The 19344-nt window shown below is 45.0% G+C and overlaps 1 protein-coding gene across 10 annotated transcripts in view; it reads left to right on the top strand.

Annotated features, from left to right (window-relative positions):
• Nucleotides 1-19344, top strand: part of LOC116590758 (IQCJ-SCHIP1 readthrough transcript protein) — a 742659-nt gene that overhangs the window by 602892 nt on the left and 120423 nt on the right. For 5 of the 10 annotated variants that reach the window (XM_032343015.1, XM_032343021.1, XM_032343030.1 and 2 more), the window contains one exon: nt 13600-14310. In XM_032343015.1, the coding sequence (XP_032198906.1) occupies nt 13600-14310 (711 nt within the window). Of the gene's footprint in view, nt 1-12372; nt 12469-12771; nt 13005-13182; nt 13385-13599; nt 14311-19344 lie in introns of those variants that run through there. The other 5 variants (XM_032343072.1, XM_032343043.1, XM_032343053.1 and 2 more) reach the window with 5 other exon arrangements.

Genomic DNA, 19344 nt, shown 5'->3' with positions numbered 1-19344 from the left:
TTCTGCTGAGCCCTTCCTGTTTGGTTCTACTTTCAGGTGACTGTTTCCCAGAGTGTGGTACACAGTAATTTTGAGGTGATACTCAGACAAATGTCTTTTGATAGTCTTGTATTTATATTCATGTATATTTGAGGAGGGGGAAACCAGGACATAAAATCATGATATCACAGAGAATATCACCTAGGATGAAATACAAGGTAGTGCCATTGTAATCAACTTGACCTGGACCTCATAGACCAGAGACAAGGTGCTCAAACATCATCATCAATCTTCCAAGCCCTCCGTAACTGAACCCTCGACCAAGCCCATTAGAGGTATGGACAGCCAGGAATAACATCAATAGGGAGGGATTCCCAAATCCTGAATTCCATGGGCACCTCTGGTTTTTATTCATGGATATACTGAAATATCATTTCTGAGGTTTCAGGGTGTATGTACTTTTAAATATGTTATCTGTTACAGATGAAATCGTCAAATATCTGTTGAGCTGTCGAACCATATCGTCATGCAAGTTCAGATTTTTATTGTGGGTTAACATAGAAACTGACAGATTTGTCTCATTGATGTGAATTATCAACTTTATTTGAAACCATCAATTAGGTTATCTAGCTATTTTGATCAAAAAGTGCCATGGGGCACCTGCGTGGCTCAGTGGATTAAGCCTCTGCCTTCAGCTCAGGTCATGATCTCAGGGTCCTGGGATTGAGTCCCGCATCGGGCTCTGCTTGGCAGGGAGCCTGCTTCCTCCTCTCTCTCTGCCTGCCTCTCTGCCTACTTGTGATCTCTCTCTCTCTCTGTGTCTGTCAAATAAAGATAAAATCTTAAAAAAAAAAAAAAGTGCCTTTCCTCTCAATTAGAAACTTATTTTCAGCCATACATTTTATATATCAATTTGACTGGTTCTATTTTTTGTTTGGCATTTTTACTTTTCATTTTTACAAGTTTAATAACATTGTGTTTATAGAATTTACTATATTTCATCAAACCTAACATGCCATCGATACGCAAAACACATCATTAGTTCATGCACTACTAAGAACAGACATGTTGGTAATTATAATCGCAAGATGCCATTGATTCTAAGAGACATCCCAATTTCGGAGTTTTAAAGTTATTTTTCAAAGAGTGCTTAAAACTGATAAAATGCAGTGTATGTACACTTCACTTGTATTTACCAGATAATACTTATATTCCGTTTACCATAGTGATATAAAGTCTCTCTTTTGAATGCATTTAAAAATGAGTTGATTTAAAGAAAAACACTCCATAAATAGGAGTAGATGTAGAATATTGAGTTTTGTGAAAATCCTTGAGGTGGCTGTGACTTGCTCTAACTGCCTAGAACCAGATTCTGCCTGTTGACCCCACCTGCGAGCTCAGGCCAAGCCCACTGCTCTCCAGCACTGCGCACTCTAAGGGAGATCCTGTCTCCTCCACCGAGCATGGGAGAGGGATTTGAGCAATTATGTCTCTGCTCAGGTTGAGGAATGAGGCTATAACTCACTGAAGTCATTTTATAAGAGTGAAAAGAAATTCCTAAGAAATAGACTCATTACAGGTATTGAAATAATCTAGATTTGCCTCTATTTAAATAACAGCATACTGAGAGGTTTCTATTTTCTTTGTTTTTAACCAATTCTCCATGAAATAAGGAGGAGAAAAGAACATTTTAGCCTCTCTCGCTCTCTTTTTTTTTTTTTTTAAAGATTTTATTTATTTATTTGACAGACAGAAATCACAAGTAGGCAGAGAAGTAGGCAGAGAGAGGAGGAAGCAGGCTCCCTGCTGAGCAGAGCCCGATGCGGGACTCAATCCCAGGACCCTGAGATCATGACCTGAGCTCAGCAGAGAGCCTGGGGTGGGGCTCGATACCAGGACCTGGGATCATGACCTGAGCCAAAGGCAAAGGCTTTAACCCACTGAGCTACCCAGGCACCCTCATTTTAGCCTCTCTTGCTGAGTAATTTATTTACCAATAATGGCTGACTAAACATGAAACCGTTTCAGTGATTATTAAGCCCAAGAATGGTCTGCTTTGTTTTTCATAATAAATTTACCAGATATAATTATGAACAACTTGAAGCAAATTGTATTTCATTGACAAAACACAGAAGTTGCTAATTTCCTGCTTCCAGAATGGAAGTGAAGAGAGAATCATTTTAGATGGAGTTGGGGGAAACTGTTGATGTTCCATTAGAAAAATGCTCTGCTTCTGCGTGTCATTTCCCTGACGGTTGTATGGATGGGGGCTCATGGTACTTCCAGCTCCCATCCTGCACGAGGTCTGGTCCTCAGACTGCTAGGCACAGATGCGAACATTTCCCCAAGAGCCATGCAAAACCCTCTGATTTACTTGGTGCCTATTCTTGAAGGTGATTGTGAATCATTAGCCAGAATGCAATAGAGCAGGAGGTCACAAGTCATTCAGGCTCCACTGCTTGTACAGAGCCTGGTTTTGCAAACCTAATTTTGAAGGTTTTAATGTAGCTGTAATTGAGAAGATAAATTGAACACATGTGCATATCCTAATAAAGGTATTCTTCAGAGTCAGCAAATAGTCACATCATACTAAGCATCAATGAACCTATTATACTATAGGAAAGGTCTTATAATAGAAGATTATTTATAGGCTATTAGTTATTAGTGTAATTTTAAAATATAAGCAGTAACAATTAGCAAAATTGATAGTATTGGAGATGCGGCTGTTTCCACTCACTAATAATATTATTGCTAATAATATTAGCAATAATTCTGTATGGTAATGTCGATTGAAAGCTAAACCTCTTCCAAGTTCTTTGTTTATCTTTAAGGGTGTTTTTATCAGATCATTGATGCATAATTGTATAAGAATCACTTCCTTGTATTCACGAAAGTTACTGACATCATACACTAAATCTTGAAATTTATTCATAGATTGGAATAAGTGTATGCATTATAAGTGTAATGTGGTCCAGGCTTTTCTCTAAGCAGACATAGTGGCCAGAAAGAAAAATATATTTAGGAAGCAGATTCGCTAAGACTTGGTGTCTTAGGTCAGGTTCTGCAGAAGCAGAGCCTGAGAGAGGGATTTGGATGCAGGTGATTTACTGAGAGATAAATCTATAAGGAAGTGAGAGAAGCAGGATATGGATCAGATGGTATGCTTGGCTTGATGAAGGTGGATGGATAAATTGCACCACAGAGGACAGCTGTGAGCCTTTATAGCCAACACTCACAGCAGCTGGGGGCTGGATGTGGTGGCCAGGAACAGGGGCCTGCTTGGAGCACTAACAGGACTAAGTACATTTGGTATTGGTGGGGGAGGGGGAGAAGGGAACAAGGACGGCCCCCAGGTTTGTGGCATAGTGAATAGATTGTGAATAGAATGAATGAATGGATTCTTGTAAATAACATTTCCCTCATAATACCAACAATCTAAGATTGCAGAAGAAATATGAAAAGATTCTCATTTTCCAAATAAATATATTTTCCTTTAGCTTTGACTTTCTAGGTGAAAAATGCCGACTTCTTGGCATATTTGCATAAGATCAATTTTCTAAAGATATATAAACTTTTTTAAAAAGTGTTGGTTTTTTAGACCTTTTCTACTTATTCTGCTTCATGTTGAAAATGAATGGTTCTAGTACTCTATTAATTGAAGATTCACCTAGCTATGGTCCCAGTGTTACGTTAGTTTTTAACGAAAAAATATCATGCATTGTTCTTGTGCATTCATCCATTTAGTCCAGAGGAAGCAAACTATGGCTTGTGGCCCACATCCAGCCTGGGGGCCAAATCCAGCCTGCAACCTGTTCTTATATGACCTGAGCTAAGAATGTTTACATTTTTAAAGCATTGCTTAAAAAAATGCAGCAGACTATATGACCCACAAAGCCAAAAATGTTTACTGTTTAGCCCTTTACAGAAAAGTTTTCTGACCCCTGCTTCAATCCATTAAAACCCCAAACGTTTTTTCAGAAGTGTGCTGATCCAATCTATATTTTGAAATAAAATATGACATTCAAAAACTTCAAATTAGTAAGTGATTGATGGAACCAGATAATTATCTGTTTTATAAGCGGACTCATCACAGAATTTATACAAATAAATTATAACCCATCTGAACAATTTTTTATAAAAAGATTTATTTATTTGTTTTAGAGAGGATAGGGTGAGGGGCACAGGGAGAGGGAGAGAGAAACTCAAGCTGAGCTGAGCACAGTGCCCCACCCCCCAGCTAGGGCTCATGACCCCGAGATTGTATCTTGAGCTGAAACCAAGAGTTGGAGGCTTAATGGACTATGCCACCCAGGTGCCCCTGAACAATTGTTTTTAATGAAAATTTTCAACAAATTCAGAACCATTCCTTTTCTTTTCTCTTTTTCTTTCTTTCTTTTTTTTTTTTTTTTAAGATTTTATTTATTCATTTGATAGGGAGAGACACAGCAAGAGAGGGAACACAAGCAAAGGGAGTGGGAGAGGGAGAAGCAGGCTTCCTGTGGAGCAGGGAGCCTGATTTAGTTCTTGATCCCAGGACCCTGGGATCATGACCTGAGCTGAAGGCAGACACTCAACGACTAAGCCACCTAGGCACCCTAGAACCATTCCCTTTTAAGTAAAAGAAATGTACACATTTTTTTGGTTTCATAAAAATATTACTGCCCATTTTGTGATTATTGTAAAGAAACTGAAAAATCCAAATAGATACAAAGGTAAAAAAATCAATCATTAACCACTGTTGACATGTGGCTACATCTTTTTCTAGGCAGATAAACATTTAATTTTTCAAAATGTGGATCATGTTGTATGTATGATAGTATATCCTTTTTTGTTCATTTAATGTTATAGTTTTCAAAACATCTTATTTGACTGCATTTATTCCACAGGATGAATATGTCACAATTTATTTAAACATCTTACCATTTTTTGACATTTAGGTTGAAACTAATTTTTTACTATTGTAAATGCCACAATGAACGTCTTTATGCATAAATCTAGATCCTCATCTCTGTGTCCTTAGGCCAGATTTTTAAAAGAGTAACTATTGTCTCCTCCCCTCATTCTGTTCCTTGTCTTTCTTACAATACATATTCTTCTAGCTCTGTAAATGATGGGGTTCCTTGGGGCTAGAAACTTGACCTTCTCTTCTCACTCTCTCTGTCTGCAGAAGATGTCATCTATACCCAAGCTTCAACATATACAACCTCCCATATTTGCATCTCCAGCCCCAGATCTCCCTTCTAAGCTCCAGACGCATATATTCAGATATCTACTTGTAAACTCCACTCAGAAGTCTTATACCATCTCAAATAGAAAATGTCCAGAAAAGGATTCAGTATCTTCCCTTCTTCTGCTCCCTACCCAACTCCCTTCCTTATTGCCTGTTTCTGTAAAGAGACATCGCCTTTCCGCTCAATTGCTTATGATACGATACTGGAAACCATCAGCGACGTCTCTCTCTCCATCACTACCCCTATCTCTTCAGTCACCAGGTCTTGTTAATTCTCTCATCTAAATATATCTTTAATATTTCTATTTCTCTCCATCTCTGTGATCCCCACTTAAGGCATATTTATCTACTCCTTGGACTATACATTGGCTTCCTAATGGATCTCTCTGCATCTACTCTGGTCCTGCTCTGTCCTTCTATCTGCTTCTTCGTTCTCTGACAAGGAGAGCATTTCTAAGAATGTCAGTCTGCTTGTACAATCCTGAAGTGGTTGTTGGGAGAAAGATCTTAATGGCCGCTGCTCCTCTTGCCACTCTTCCCCTTACTTTCTTGCTCCAACCTAGCATTTTCCTTGCAGCTACTCGATGGAGATAAGCTTCTTCCAGCCTCAAAAGCTTTGCTTAAAGGGTTTCTTCTGCCTTGAACACCCACCTCCTTCAACAGACCAGACCTTTTTCTGATGCATCCCTCCAACAGGCATACTATCTACATGCTCTCTCAGCGTCGTATGAGTCTACTTTTGGGGTACTTATGACAAATTATAATCTAAATTGTTGTGTATCTTTTTTCCCCTGTAATGTCTGTTGTTCTACTAGACTGATGTTTCCTTTTGGGCAAAGCGTTCCTCCTTTTTCTCCACAATATCTCCCAATGCCTTGCATGTAGCAGGTGCTCAATAAACACTTATTGCGTTATTAACAGGTTACGGGGTATAAATTTTAGGAAGACATTTGTCAAAGAGTATTATCAAATAGTATTCCAGAAAGTCTGTATCAACCAATTTATAAGCTCACCAATAGTACATAACTGTTTCTTTGCTCACACTCATTCTGACACTGAGTATTACAGTTTTGAATAATTTTATAGACAATATGTTACCTCATTATCATTGAAATTGCATTTCTTTGATTACCAGTGAAGTTGGACATTTTTCACTTTCCCCATTACCTGAGCAATCATATGAAATTTGAATTTGAAATTTACATGAAATTTATTATGTAAACTGGGACACTTTTGGGAGTGAAGAAAGTTGCTATTCATAATTATGCCAGGACAGCAGGTATAAAGCAGGACCATCCTATACAAGCCAAGATGGATGGTTTCCCTAACTCTTTCATTTTCATGTAGTCTCAGAACTCTGGACATCTAGAGCTGAGAGCGGAGGTTGTAGTGGTGATCCAGGGATAAAGACGAAAATGTTTTTTGTTCTGAATTTTAATATGGATGCTTTTCTGCTGTACTGTCCAGTGACTCGCTGACTTACTCTGGAACTCCCTGTCACCCACGCTGCCTACTTCATTCATTTACATTACCTGCCTAACCCTTGAGACGCCAGACAATTTCATCCAACTCTCCTTTCATGAGAAGGCCGGTGGCCCAAAGAGCTACAAGGACTGCCTTGCCCAGAAACGCAGAGCTAGTCAGAGGCAGAGCCAAGGCTCTTGGAAGAGTTCCCTCCTGTTCCACAAGCCGCCCCCTTCTTCGCTTTCAGATGCATTCCTCCTGCTCACACGAGACTGACGATGCCAGCAGTTATTTTCTGATTTGATAACACTTCCCAAGCTATGTTGAGAAGTGACCAGAACATGGTTTTTACTTTCTACAGCATCCCGTGAGGATGTTGCTCTTTGACAAGCCTCCCACATCAAAGCACAAGGCACACAGTTTCAGAGGCAGTTCAGCTCGTCCTGCGGTCATGTGCCCATGGTTTCAGTGCCCATCACTTGTAGTGCTTCTTGAGCTCATGCAGTAAGTCTACAAACTTTCCTAGCTTTTTTTTTTTTTTTTAAGATTTTATTTATTTGAGAGATAGAGACAGAGACAGAGATAGCGAGACAGAGCATACGCAGGGAGGAGTGGGAGAAGCAGGCTCCCCCCTGAGCAGGGAGTCCCATGTGGGGCTCGATCCCAGGACCCTGAGATCATGACCTGAGCTGAAAGCAGATGCTTAACCAACTGAGCCACCCAGGCATACCCCTAGCTTTTTCTAAATGTCCTTTTATGTAATTTATGCCCTTTAATGAAGCTCAAAAAGTAAGTTCAGAGTTGTTTACAGACTTGCATTTTCAAGCATTGCCAAGAACTTAAGGAATAGTAGAGTAGGATGACAAAGAACTTCTGGAAAAACAAAGACGACAGTTTAAATAAGCTGAATTTTTGTTACTGCCATCCAATCTGAGGTATAACTTTATTAGGAAAAGAGTAGCAGACTTCCTCTTCCAAAGTCATCAACAGGGAACAAATTTCCTTCCAGTGGGATTCCCAATAGAGAGCCTCTGTGTACTGTTGTGCAGATTGTGCACTGCATAACTGCAGGGGGCGCCATTTACGTCGCCACCTAGGCAAAAGTGCCAAATGGTTCCTCCCAGCTGGCACCCGTGGGACAGATCACAATCCTCCTGGCAACAGACAGGGCACGATCTGTGTGCTCATATGTTGAGGTCCTGACTGACACCCCTGTGTGACTTTTCCCTGATAAAGTAGCCATCCCATGCTGAAGTTAGAGTTGCCTTATTCACTGATGCCTATAGACTTTTTAGAGTAATCTTCATTTCATACATTCACCTAGTTTTTGTAAGCACTGTAGTATCTGTAAAGCCAAGTGTCCTGGTTTCAGATTTGGAAAATAGGTCATTGGAGCTATCTTTTAAGGGCTGAGGTTGCCTAGCTAGATTTTGCCATTTCAATTTTATTGAGGCAAATGCAGAAAAGAAATGCACTCTCATGGTTTTCTAGAGAATCAAAATATTTAAGACATTAATGTATTTTAAAGGGATGTTTTCCATTAAGAAAGAGGTCTGTAAATGAAAGGGAAAAAATTACTTTTGGTGGATATAGGATCCGTCTCCAAAATTCTATACATAGACTAAAAGTTAAGATTGACCGTTAGCTCTACAGCAGAAATACCATGCGTCCAACCTGCCTAACAGAGATGTAGACTTTGGTTTTGAATTAGTGGAGGAACCAACTTCTTTATCACCCAACAGGGAAGGTGATGAAATCATTGAGAGAGAGTTTTATACCATATTTCCCATAATGTCTAGGATGAAATCCCTAGGGTCTTTAAGCTGGAAGAAGCCTATTAGTTCATTCACGTATTCATTTGTTCAATTAATTCTTTCTGTTTGCTTCCCACCATGATCGTGCCATCTAGCCTGGTCACGAGGAAACTGAGGTCACAAAGGTGGTTAGAGACCAGGCTGGAAACTAAGCCCAGATGTTCTATATCCAGGACACTTGGCCCCATGGTGCTGTTAAATATTCCCGTGTAGTTAAATTCAGGTGATGAAACGGGAGAGCATCTGTGTACTGAATGTGACTTGCATGTAATTCATGTAATAAAGATGAAATACAAACCTCTTTGCCAGCTATTTCTTTGTTACTCTAAATGCCACAACTTATAGAAGGTTCAGTATGAGGAGCATTCATTTCCGAATTAGTGTGGGAATTTTGCAAATAAACCTTTTTCCCAACTATCTACACTCTTTATGATTTAAATATTTCAGTCCTATCTTTTCTCACATGTTGCCCGGACAGATTAAAATCCTATAAATAGCACTGGCCTCTAAGAAACATGCTCTCATCCCTTCCCTTTGAGTATTACTCCACTTTTCTATTCTTGACAAAAATGAAAATCCCAATCTCGTGATTGCTACCTTCTTAAAGGATTTGTTTTGGGGGGGAGCTTAAGACATGTGGCTCGTAACGATGTGAAATTTCCTTTTCTGATTTGTCTATACTCTGCCTGTATACAATTAAGGCTCCCAACTTGCTGAACATTGCTGAACTTGTTGACAGTTGAGGAGGTGGGGCGTGTATGAGCAGAGGAGAGCAGCTGCTCCTGCCAGCTGCCTTCTTCTCTGCACACACATAAATACTGCCCAAGGATTCTCTGCAGGGCAGGAGACTGAGGACTCCTTTGAAGTTGCTAGAAGGAGACTCTTTCTGGCATTTTGCTTTGTAAATGCGTCCGTACGCATGCAGGCCAAAGGGCACGGAACCTTTCGCTGAGTGACTAAGCCAAGATTCTGAAGCCAGGTTATCTGGGTCCCAATCCTGGCTATGTCGCCTAGCTTTCCCACTTTTTGACCTTAGGCAATGTATTTAACCTTACTGTCTTCAGCATCCATACCGGTTAATGGGAATACTAGTTTCTTTATGAGAGTTTTGGAGAATTGCATGGATTCGGTGTTATTAGTAGTAGTAATCCCAGCAACAAATATCGATGAAGCTTCTATTCCATTCCAGTTACCATGAACAAAATGGAAAGAGCTCCTCCCTTCTGGGAATTTAGAGTTTTTTTCACGCAGTAGGGACCCTGATCCATCTAAGGGTTAAAAAGTCAATGGTGACATGTGGGCAGATTTTGTTTTTAATGAATAAGGATAAGATTTTACAAAATAAGGGTTTTATGAAGCTTTTCAGTATTTTTATATGTCTGTGTGGCCTGGGTCTTGACATAAAATGGTTTTCTTGAGTCTAGTAGAGAAGATAAGCAATTAAACAGTAACCTCAATGCAGTGTGTGTGATAAAGTGCGGTGAGTGTCTCAGGAGCATGGGAAAGATACCTGATCTCTTTTGGGGTGCACAGAGAATCAGGAAGCCTTCCAGGAGGAAGTGACATTTAAGCCTAGTCTTAAAGGATAGCTAGAAATTTGCCAAAATAAGGTGGGGGAGGTGTGCAGGAAGCAGTTTCTTTAAGAGCCATGAGGAGCTAAGGGGTTTTTGAGAAAGCCAGGAGAGACCTGCTTAGATTTGCATTTCAGAAAGACATTATGCTTGCCTACAGACAAGGGGCACAGACAGTGGGAAGACCGTTCAGTAATTTCAGGACAGAGTGGTCTAGAATCTGAGAGCAGTGGGTATTCGAGGCGGACAGCAGAAGGTGCTTGTCTGCGTGATACGCACTTGACTCACATCTCTGATGTCTGATGTACTAAGACTGCAGGGGACAAAGCTAAGTCTATAAGGCCCAAGCTTCTAACTTGAGGAAACGTTCCTATAAACTGGAAGACAGGACCTTTCAATCACTTTCCAAATCATCTCTCCATCTTGCTGGACATATCTGTAGACTGTCACCAGCCTAGGAATTGGCAGGGCTTCCTGTTCCAAAATGGGACAGTTCTTGGCAGGAGATGGAAAACTGGAAAGAGAATGGAAACTGGGCTAGCCAGGCACCTTGCATGAAGAGAAAAGAAAAAAAGGAAACCTGGTACTTTCCCATCTGATCCAGAATATCTGGTCAGAAAATAATTTAAAAGGACAGATAATTCAAAGAGGTTTCTACTTGGCTTTGAAATGCCACACATTTTTGGCAGTGGGTTTGTGCCAAATGTTTTTCTAAGGCCTTATTTTGCATTCCCCTGAACACAGACCATCTGGGCAGCGGGCGGGGTGGGGGGGGGATGAATTGGAGCCCAAGAGGGGGTCTGGGTGGGTGGCTGAGGAGGTCCTAATGTTTAAAAATTGGGACTGAACCCACAACTCTTTTTCATCACCCCAGATGATCAATACTTACCTGTCTACCTGTGTCCTGCCACAGAGCAGGGAGCTCTTCTTACCTAAACCTTGCCAAATCACTTGGAGATTTGAAAAGCAGCTATCTAGTTCCAGCACACGAGGTTTCCTACCCACATCTCTGAACACCCTCATGGTCACCTCCATCCCACAGGGGGTCAGCCAGCTGACCCAGTGCTTCATAGCAACCTCAAAATCAACCCATATTTGGAGCACAAGGCAGGCTGTTTACAGATGTTACCATAAAGGACACTTTGAATTATAATCAGTCCTGTTTTACAGAAGAGCTGTAAAGGGGCCAGACCAGAGGCCCCCTTTCCTGTACTCATAAGATTGGTGTTGCCAGACAAGTTAAAAGATTAGTTTATCTTTCCTGGCTCAGGCCTAGCTAGGACAGGAAAGAGTTACATTTCACTGAAGTCACTTAAACAAAGGGTCTCTGCACCAAGTCCCAATTAGGACCTAGAAGAAATGTCAGGGTGGCAGCCACTCCCTACTAAAGAATTCCAAGCATTCCTCTGTTCCTCCATCTGGAGGGGGTACTATGCCAGGGTAATGGCCTAGTCCAGGTTTGAATTCCCTGGGAATAATAAGTAACAGCCCAAATCTGGAAGTCCAGGGAAACTGATTCTCCCCAATCTGCTGTAAAATTAAGTGTTGGGTTTTTTTTTTTTCCTTTTTGAAAATGATCAGCTTTATTGAGGTATAATTGACATATAAAATTGTAAATATTTAAAGTGTGTTCCATGGTTATTTGCTACAAGCATAGAGTGTGAAAGGAACCCCCCCCCCCCAACTAGTTAACACATCTGTCACCTCACAGTTTTGTGCCTGTGAGAACCTTTAAGTTCTAAGTGCTGTTTTTCATAACAACAGAGAAGAGGGCATTTCTTAGTTTCCCAGTTCTTACAAGTCAGAACCGGTTGGTTCACAGAAAATTCTTAATCCTGAAAAAGTGTTCTATGACCCATACAGACATGCTTTTCAAGTATTCACTGCATGGAAACTTGTTCCTAATTAGATGAGCTGCCAAACTTAGGGAACCAGTGTATATTCTGAAAAAGCCAACATATGTTTCTTTGACTCGGTTTCCAGAAAAAATTTGAGGGCATAGAGCCAGTGCACAAGCCAGGAGCAAGTCTCCAGATACCCACCTCTTCCCCTCCTTTAATGTCTCCTTGATTGGAGGTGGCCAAAGGGGACTTGAGAGGTTTCACGTGAACCTTTAGAACAGATTCTCCTCTAAAATTCGAGGTATCAATCCCATTTTACACTTAACCCCTCCATTCCCCATACACACACCTCTCTGAGGTCAACCTCAGAGTGCGGCCGGGAGGGGGAAGGAAGCCGGAGCTAAAGCAACAGGTTCCGCCCACAGCCTGAACTTGGTAGGGGAGCCAGCTGGGCGACCGGAGCTGGGCGGTGGAGGGAGAGGAAGTGGCCGAGGAAGGTGGAAGGGAAATGATGGTGCATGACCACTGAGCACACGTCACTTCGGGCTCCCATATGGGCTAGTGTCTGTGTGCGTGTGTGCTGGGGGTGGGGGGAGTCCTTCATCGGATCACTCGGGGACTTCCGCGTGGGCTAGGATGCGCCGCGCCCGCGCTTTGGGGTACCGGGAGGCTTGGGCTGGATAACGAGCCGGGAAAAGAAGGCTTGAGACGCGCCCAGAAAATATTAGTGCGTCTGGAGGTTAAAATCCGCCACCCTCCCCAGCGTGCCGCCCCTGTTAATTGGCTGCGTCTGCATCCCCAACGTTGCGTGCCCCCTTCCCTCGGCCTTTTACCGACCTTTCCAACCCTATCCCCGCCAGGCCTCCCGCCCCAGCCTGCTGCCGCGAAAACCGGGAGAGCGGACTACGCCGCGCCCGGCAGCCTCTGGGCATGCTCGGTGGCGGGACCGGCTCCGCCGCCGGGAGGGCGCGTCCTCCCTCCCCCCGGGCGGCGGCGGCGCAGGCAGCTACTGCCGCCGCGCCCCGGCCCCGAACACCTTTGGGGGCCGCGAGAGCCACCCTCTCCAGCGCTGGCTGAGAGCGCCCGAGGCTTCCGGCGGGCCGAGGAGGGGCCGGTCTGGGAGGCGCGGAGGCGGGAGTGAGACCTCCGAGCCGCCTGCGGTTCCTTAGAAAGTAAAGCTCAGCTAGCGAGCAGAGCCCGGCTCCCAGTCGCCGGCGGGGGCGGGGCGAGGCGGGGCCGGGTGGGGGGTGGTCTCGGCGCCCCGATCGAGGTGCGAATTCAGTGGCTGCCCACCCTCTTCTCGGTCCCGCCCCCAGGGAATTATAATTCTCTGGGAAAGTGTCTGGTTCTCCGAGAATCCTTGGGGCGGGGTGCCGGGGCGCGCCCGGCGCAAAATGGTTACAACAAAGTCCATGCGCGCCCCGGGGCCCTTCTTACGGAAAGTGTCCTTGCTGATGGCTGGGCACCCCCTTTGCTAATTTGAGGGTTAGTTCCTGGGAGGAAGTATGCTGGGGGGGGGGGGTGGTGGGCTAAGGGAAGCCTCAGGCTGGTGCCGGCTCCGATTCCCAGGCCTCCGTGGGAGGCGCACCTCCGGCCAGGCGGGCGCGGGGCACTGGGCCGGGGTGATCGCGGCGGGCGGCGGGCGACCGGAGCAGGCTCGGCCCGGCAGCTCACTCTCTGCCTCCTCCCCCCCTCCCCAGGATTACCGAGAGGATGGGATGGATCTAGGCAGTGACGCCGGCAGCAGCAGCAGCAGCAGCAGCCGCGCCAGTTCGCAGTCCAACTCCACCAAAGTGACCCCTTGCTCCGAGTGCAAATCCTCGTCTTCGCCGGGGGGCAGCCTGGACTTGGTGTCTGCCCTGGAGGACTATGAGGAGCCCTTCCCGGTCTACCAGAAGAAGGTGATTGATGAGTGGGCGCCGGAGGAGGACGGGGAGGAGGAGGAAGAGGAAGACGAGCGCGACGAGCGCGACGAGCGGGGGTATCGGGATGACCGCTGTCCCGCCCGGGAGCCGGGGGACTTGAGCGCCAGGACCCGCGGCGGCGGCGGCGGGGGCAAGGGCGCCACCACTGTCATGCCGCCTCCCATGCCCAATGGCAACCTCCTCCCGCACGACCCCCAGGACCTCAGGCACAATGGCAACGTGGTGGTGGTGGCCGGCCGGCCCAGCGGTTCCCGGGGCCCCCGCCGGGCGGTCCAGAAGCCCCAGCCCGCGCGGAGTCGACGCGGCGGCCGGGGCCCGGCAGCTGGGGTTCTCTGCCTTCAGCCCACGGACTGCGGGACGTGCGTCCCGGAGGAGCCCCCGGTGCCCCCTATGGACTGGGAGGCACTAGAGAAGCATCTGGCTGGACTGCAGTTCCGGGAGCAGGAGGTGCGGAACCAGGGCCAAGCGAGGACCAACTCCACCTCCGTAAGTTGGCCCGGGTGCGTGCCCACGCGCGCACACACGCGTACACACCCCGCGCACTGCCCGCACGCGCCCTCCTGGCGCTGCCACCCGCCTCCGGCCCCATTCATCCTTCCCTGAGGGTGGGGGCCGGGCCTAAGAGCCTGCCTTCTGCTCCCCTGGGGTACGGTTGCTCAGTCTGGGAGCTGTCTGGGTTTGCCTGATGGGCGGAGAGGAGGGAGGGGCAGCCAGAGGGCAGCGGAAAGTCGGGTTAGTGGAACCGGCGACTCATTTTAATGGAATTACTTATGGAGACGAGGTTGTGAGTCACTTGCCTGAAAATAAATCCGGGGAGAGCTTGGCACCGAAGCCGGTGCCCTGTGGGTGATATTTCAAGTCGTAATAGTTGTGGCTTTGTCGGCCGTGGCGGGTCTCCCTTCGTTACCACTGATGTCTCGCCTATATATAGGCTGTCCCCTAGCACACGCTCACATTCGCCTGCCCACCCTCCGGTATGGCAGCAGGATTTGGCACATCTCGCGTTTGAGCGGATGCTCCTGAATTTGAATGGGTGACCGCCCTCCTCTAAGACTTCGTTCCTTTCAGAAACCCAACCTCTTGCTGACCTGGGGAATGGGGTGAATTGACCTGCTGGGGTGAGGGAGTGGTTGTTGCCTCTGTCGCCTCAGCCTCTCTGCTGAATCCCTCTTGTTTTGAAAAGGAGCCACTAGCAGTTCCTTACCGGAGGCCACTGGCTCAGTTCAGGAAATCCAGAGAGGGAGGGGTGCTGAAGTGGAACAGAGAGAGGGAGACTCCGAAAGAGGGCTGCATCTATACGCAGCAGCTCGGGCAGGTTTGCACTTGTCTCAACATCTTCCTTGCCCCTGAGAGGAGAGCAAATAAATGACTTAAAAGAAAAACATCATGAATGCAGCTCCGCTCTTTATCACTGTTGTGAGTTAAAGCAACAGTTGTAATTTGAAATCGTTAATGATGTCCCTAAATGGGGCTGAAGGGCACACAGCTTCACTGCCTGCTTTCTGTGTGTGGCGGCCCTGCAGCAGTGTGGGAGAACGCTTGCTTGCAGGTGTAATTTTTCGGTTCCAGAGCCCTGGGGCTACTAGAAATTGGGTGCATGCACTTCTGACTTCAGGGGTAAGGACAGTAACCGCAATTCCCAGAGAAATTGGCACGGTTTCCATCAGACAGAGCTCTTGGCTGACAGAGCCCTCTGGTTAGTGTCCCTTGAGAAACTACCTATTAAATTAACACACTCATTCTAATCCCGGCTGTTTACCATGGCCACTAGCAGATGTGGAATCTTTCCATTACAGCCAATCCGCTCTCTTATGCCTTGTAATGGAAAACATCCGTTTCCCACTTAGTGCTTGAGAAAAATGCCTGATTAAGCTCCCTGGACTTAAACAATGACTTGAAGATAAACACATTTCATTTACTATTGCATGACATTTTTACATTCCAGGAGAACATAATAATTGGTGCACATGCGAAGTTAGGATTTGATGATGACAGTGAGCTCCATTATTTAAAAGTTATTAAACAAAATGTTACTGAGCACCTGTGTGTTACATGCTAAATGCAAGGTCTGATTCTCTGTGCTGCAGTTACATTATCTGTCCATGTAAGACTTGAGTTATAATGAAGAAAGACTGACTCCCCTCTAGGAACTTAAAATTTAGTAAATTACTTCCCCCAACACACACCCACCCACAGCCTCGTTGTTCTGAAGACTATGAATCTTTCCTTCTTGAGCAATCTTTGAAACCCAAGTTATCTTTTCAACTATTGAACAATTTACACATTTTGGCTCCCCTCCCTCCACGCCAGTCCCCCTGAAAATGTCCCCTCTGGGCATTTCCTCCACAAGTTATACAGAGAAATTTGGAACCCATTTCTTTTAAAGCAAGTATGTACAGAAAGAAGGGGGAGAGGAGAGACTTTGAGGCTGTTTAATCAATTTTACCATTTTTAGGTTTGTTAATAACAAAATTACTAGCCACTATTGATTTAGAATAGTGTTCTTCATACTGTAAGTTATTGATGAAATCATCTTAGCATTTAAAAAAATGAAATAGAATAGAATATACTACTGTCCATTGCAGATAGTTGTTGTAAGCTTTGTTTTAAAAACTTTTGGTTTTATACACTGGGTCATGATCTAACACTTATTTTACTGTAGGTTGTTATCATAAAATCTGAAAAACACTGATTTAAATCCTGTTTACTCCTGCCCGGGAATAAGTGGGAGAATTTATAACTATGAGGACAGAAACTTGAGAATAACAAAGGAATCCTGCAGAAGAGAAATCCTATTTAGAAGAAGTTGTTCAAATCAAATACTTCTGCTTCTCTTTAAGAAGTTAAGTACAGGGGCACCTGGGTGGCTCAGTGGGTTAAAGCCTCTGCCTTCAGCTGGGGTCATGATCTTAGGGTCCTGGGATCGAGCGTGGGGCTCTCTGCTCAGCAGGGAACCTGCTTCCTCCCCTCCCCTGCCTCTCTGCCTACTTGTGATCTCTCTCTGTCAAATAAATCAATAAAATCTTGAAAAAAAAAAAAAAAGTTATGTACATGGGGCACCTGAGTGCCTCAGTCAGTTAAGAGTCTGCCTTTGGCCCAGACTCAGGTCATGGTCCTGGGGTCCTGGAACTGAGTCCCACACTGCCTCCCTCCTCACCGGGAGCTCCTTCCTCTCCCTCTGCTGCTTTCTATTTTGTGCTCCCTCTCTCTCCTTCTCTCTCTGTCAAATAAATACGTAATCTTTTTAAAAAGTGAAAATAGAAAGTGTATATAAGTGAATTAATGCAGACTACTGGGAGGAAAGGTATAAAATGAAAAAAGACAGGTATATTCTCCTTTACCTATGAAGAGAACCAAATAAGCTTTTCCCGCCCCATGGAAAACCCTCAGTAGGATTGCCTCTATTGGGAATCAAGTGGCTGGTTCCTTTCCATCATTCCAGACTACTCAGCTCTCACAGCCCTGAACACCATCCCCAAAGTAAAGTAAGGCACTGTGGTGTATTTTCTTAGTGCTTATCACTGCCTGACATTATCTTGTTTGGTTCCCGTTCATTTTTGGTTTCTCTGGAATTGAGTTGTAGTGTACAGGTCTTGCCTCTCTTTTAATTGCTGTAATCTAGTGCCTGGGAGGGACGCCTGGGTGGCTCAGTTGGTTGGACGACTGCCTTCGGCTCAGGTGATGATCCCGAGGTCCCAGGATCGAGTCCTGCATCGGACTCCCAGCTCCATAGGGAGTCGGCTTCTCCCTCTGACCTTCTCCTCGCTCATGCTCTCTCTCACTGTCTCTCTCTCAAATAAATAAATAAAAATCTTTAAAAAAAAAATCTAGTGCCTGGGATACAGTAGGTTCTCAATGAATGAATGAATGAATGGCTTATTAGGCTCACAGGCCCCAGACTTAAGCCAAAAACAGCTGAGAAAATTGAGGCCCATTGAAGCTAAGTGATTTGCTTAAGGGCCCACTAAGTAACCTACGGAAAGTTTTTTTTTTTTTATTTTCCTCCCTTATTTTAAGGCTAAAAACAATTTGAAGTAAAAGGGAAGAAAAGAGGCTCCCACCTCCCTAGGTTTCCTAATGACAAATCCTGTCTTATGCTTCCTTGGTAATTATTAAGGACCTAAGTAAATTAGGAAATAATCAAAATCCCGTTATTTCAGAGTCTCCTCACAGGCCTGCTTTAGTTTGGGTTTGTTTTAATAGGCTGATGGCTGCAGCAAGACCTCCAAAGGAAGGATGAGATCTCAAGATTATGTTGACCATCAGCCATTCCTAATCTAGGGAGAATTTAGAGACAAATTTAAAAACATACAACATTTAGGTAGCATTTAAATCCTAGGACTGACCTTTTTTTGTAGAAGGGTTTAAGCAGCTATTCTCTCCCTTAGTGTCAGCCGAGGAGGATGGGCTTGGACGGTGCCAGGAACTTTGCGGTCAGAGCTCTGAGGTGTCAGAGGAAGGCCTGAAGGAAACACAAGTGAAATTCCATCCTCCTATCCCGTTAGACAAACTTGCCTGACCTCAGGTGCCCCAACCTCTTCCTTGACAGAGCAACCCCTCCCCGCCTTGATGTCAGAGCCTGGAAGGCAGCAAGGTTTTCTTTTTTTCCACTGCCTTATCCCCAGTATCTCCCTCCTGCTTGGCACAAATGCCTGACACACAGTCATGGGGAGGGTGAACTGTTCAGTGCAACAACCAGAACGACTCGCAGAAGCACCCCCTTCAGCTGGCCAGCCCCTGCTCCTCTGGTTTCCCCCTATTTCTCACAGTCCTTCCGGGGGACCTGCATCAGCATCAGGGGTCACGCACAGTTAAGGAGTAAAGAAAGACACTGGTGATTTATGCTTTTGATGTCAGATTGAGAACTAGCGGTGGCAAGTTTAAGGGAGACCTGCTCCCTCATATCCATATTCACCCTAAATTCTCATTTCCCTGCCTACTGTGACTAGTAAGCTGGCTTGGGCAATCCTGGGGATACGCGGTTTTCCTCTTCTCAGCACAGACCCAGGCAGTTCCCTTTCTTTTTGTCTGCTTCCCCTGGGTCTTTGTCTCCAGATCACTCTTCTACCTACTCAAGGACTGTGAGGTTTTCTCTCCTCAGGGTCTGTGGTCCTCCAAGCTGAGTCTCATCTGTCCCTGGAAACTCACACTCTTTTTTCTCCCACTTTCCCCACTTTCAATTCTTGAAAACAACAACAACAACAACAACTAACTGTTGAGGTAGAGTTGACAGTCCACTGCACACATTTGAAGTGTGTGATCTGATCGGTTTTGACATATATGTATGCTTGTGAAACCGTCCTCACAATTAAGATTGTGAACATATCTCTCACCCCAAAAAGTATTCACGTGCCCCATTGCAACCTCCCCATCTTGCCCCTTGGCAACCACTGGTCTTATTTCTATTACTATAGAGGTTAGCTTGTTTTTTCTAAAATGAATGTAAGTAGAATCATATAATATGTACTCCGTTTTTGTCCAGCTTCTTTCATTCAGCATGTCATTATTTTATGATTCAGC

The sequence above is a fragment of the Mustela erminea genome, chromosome 1, assembly GCF_009829155.1.
Source record: "Mustela erminea isolate mMusErm1 chromosome 1, mMusErm1.Pri, whole genome shotgun sequence".
NCBI classification, from domain to species: Eukaryota; Metazoa; Chordata; class Mammalia; order Carnivora; family Mustelidae; genus Mustela; species Mustela erminea.
The sequence above is the reverse complement of the archived record's forward strand: the minus strand, read 5'-3'. Positions and strand labels throughout refer to the sequence as shown.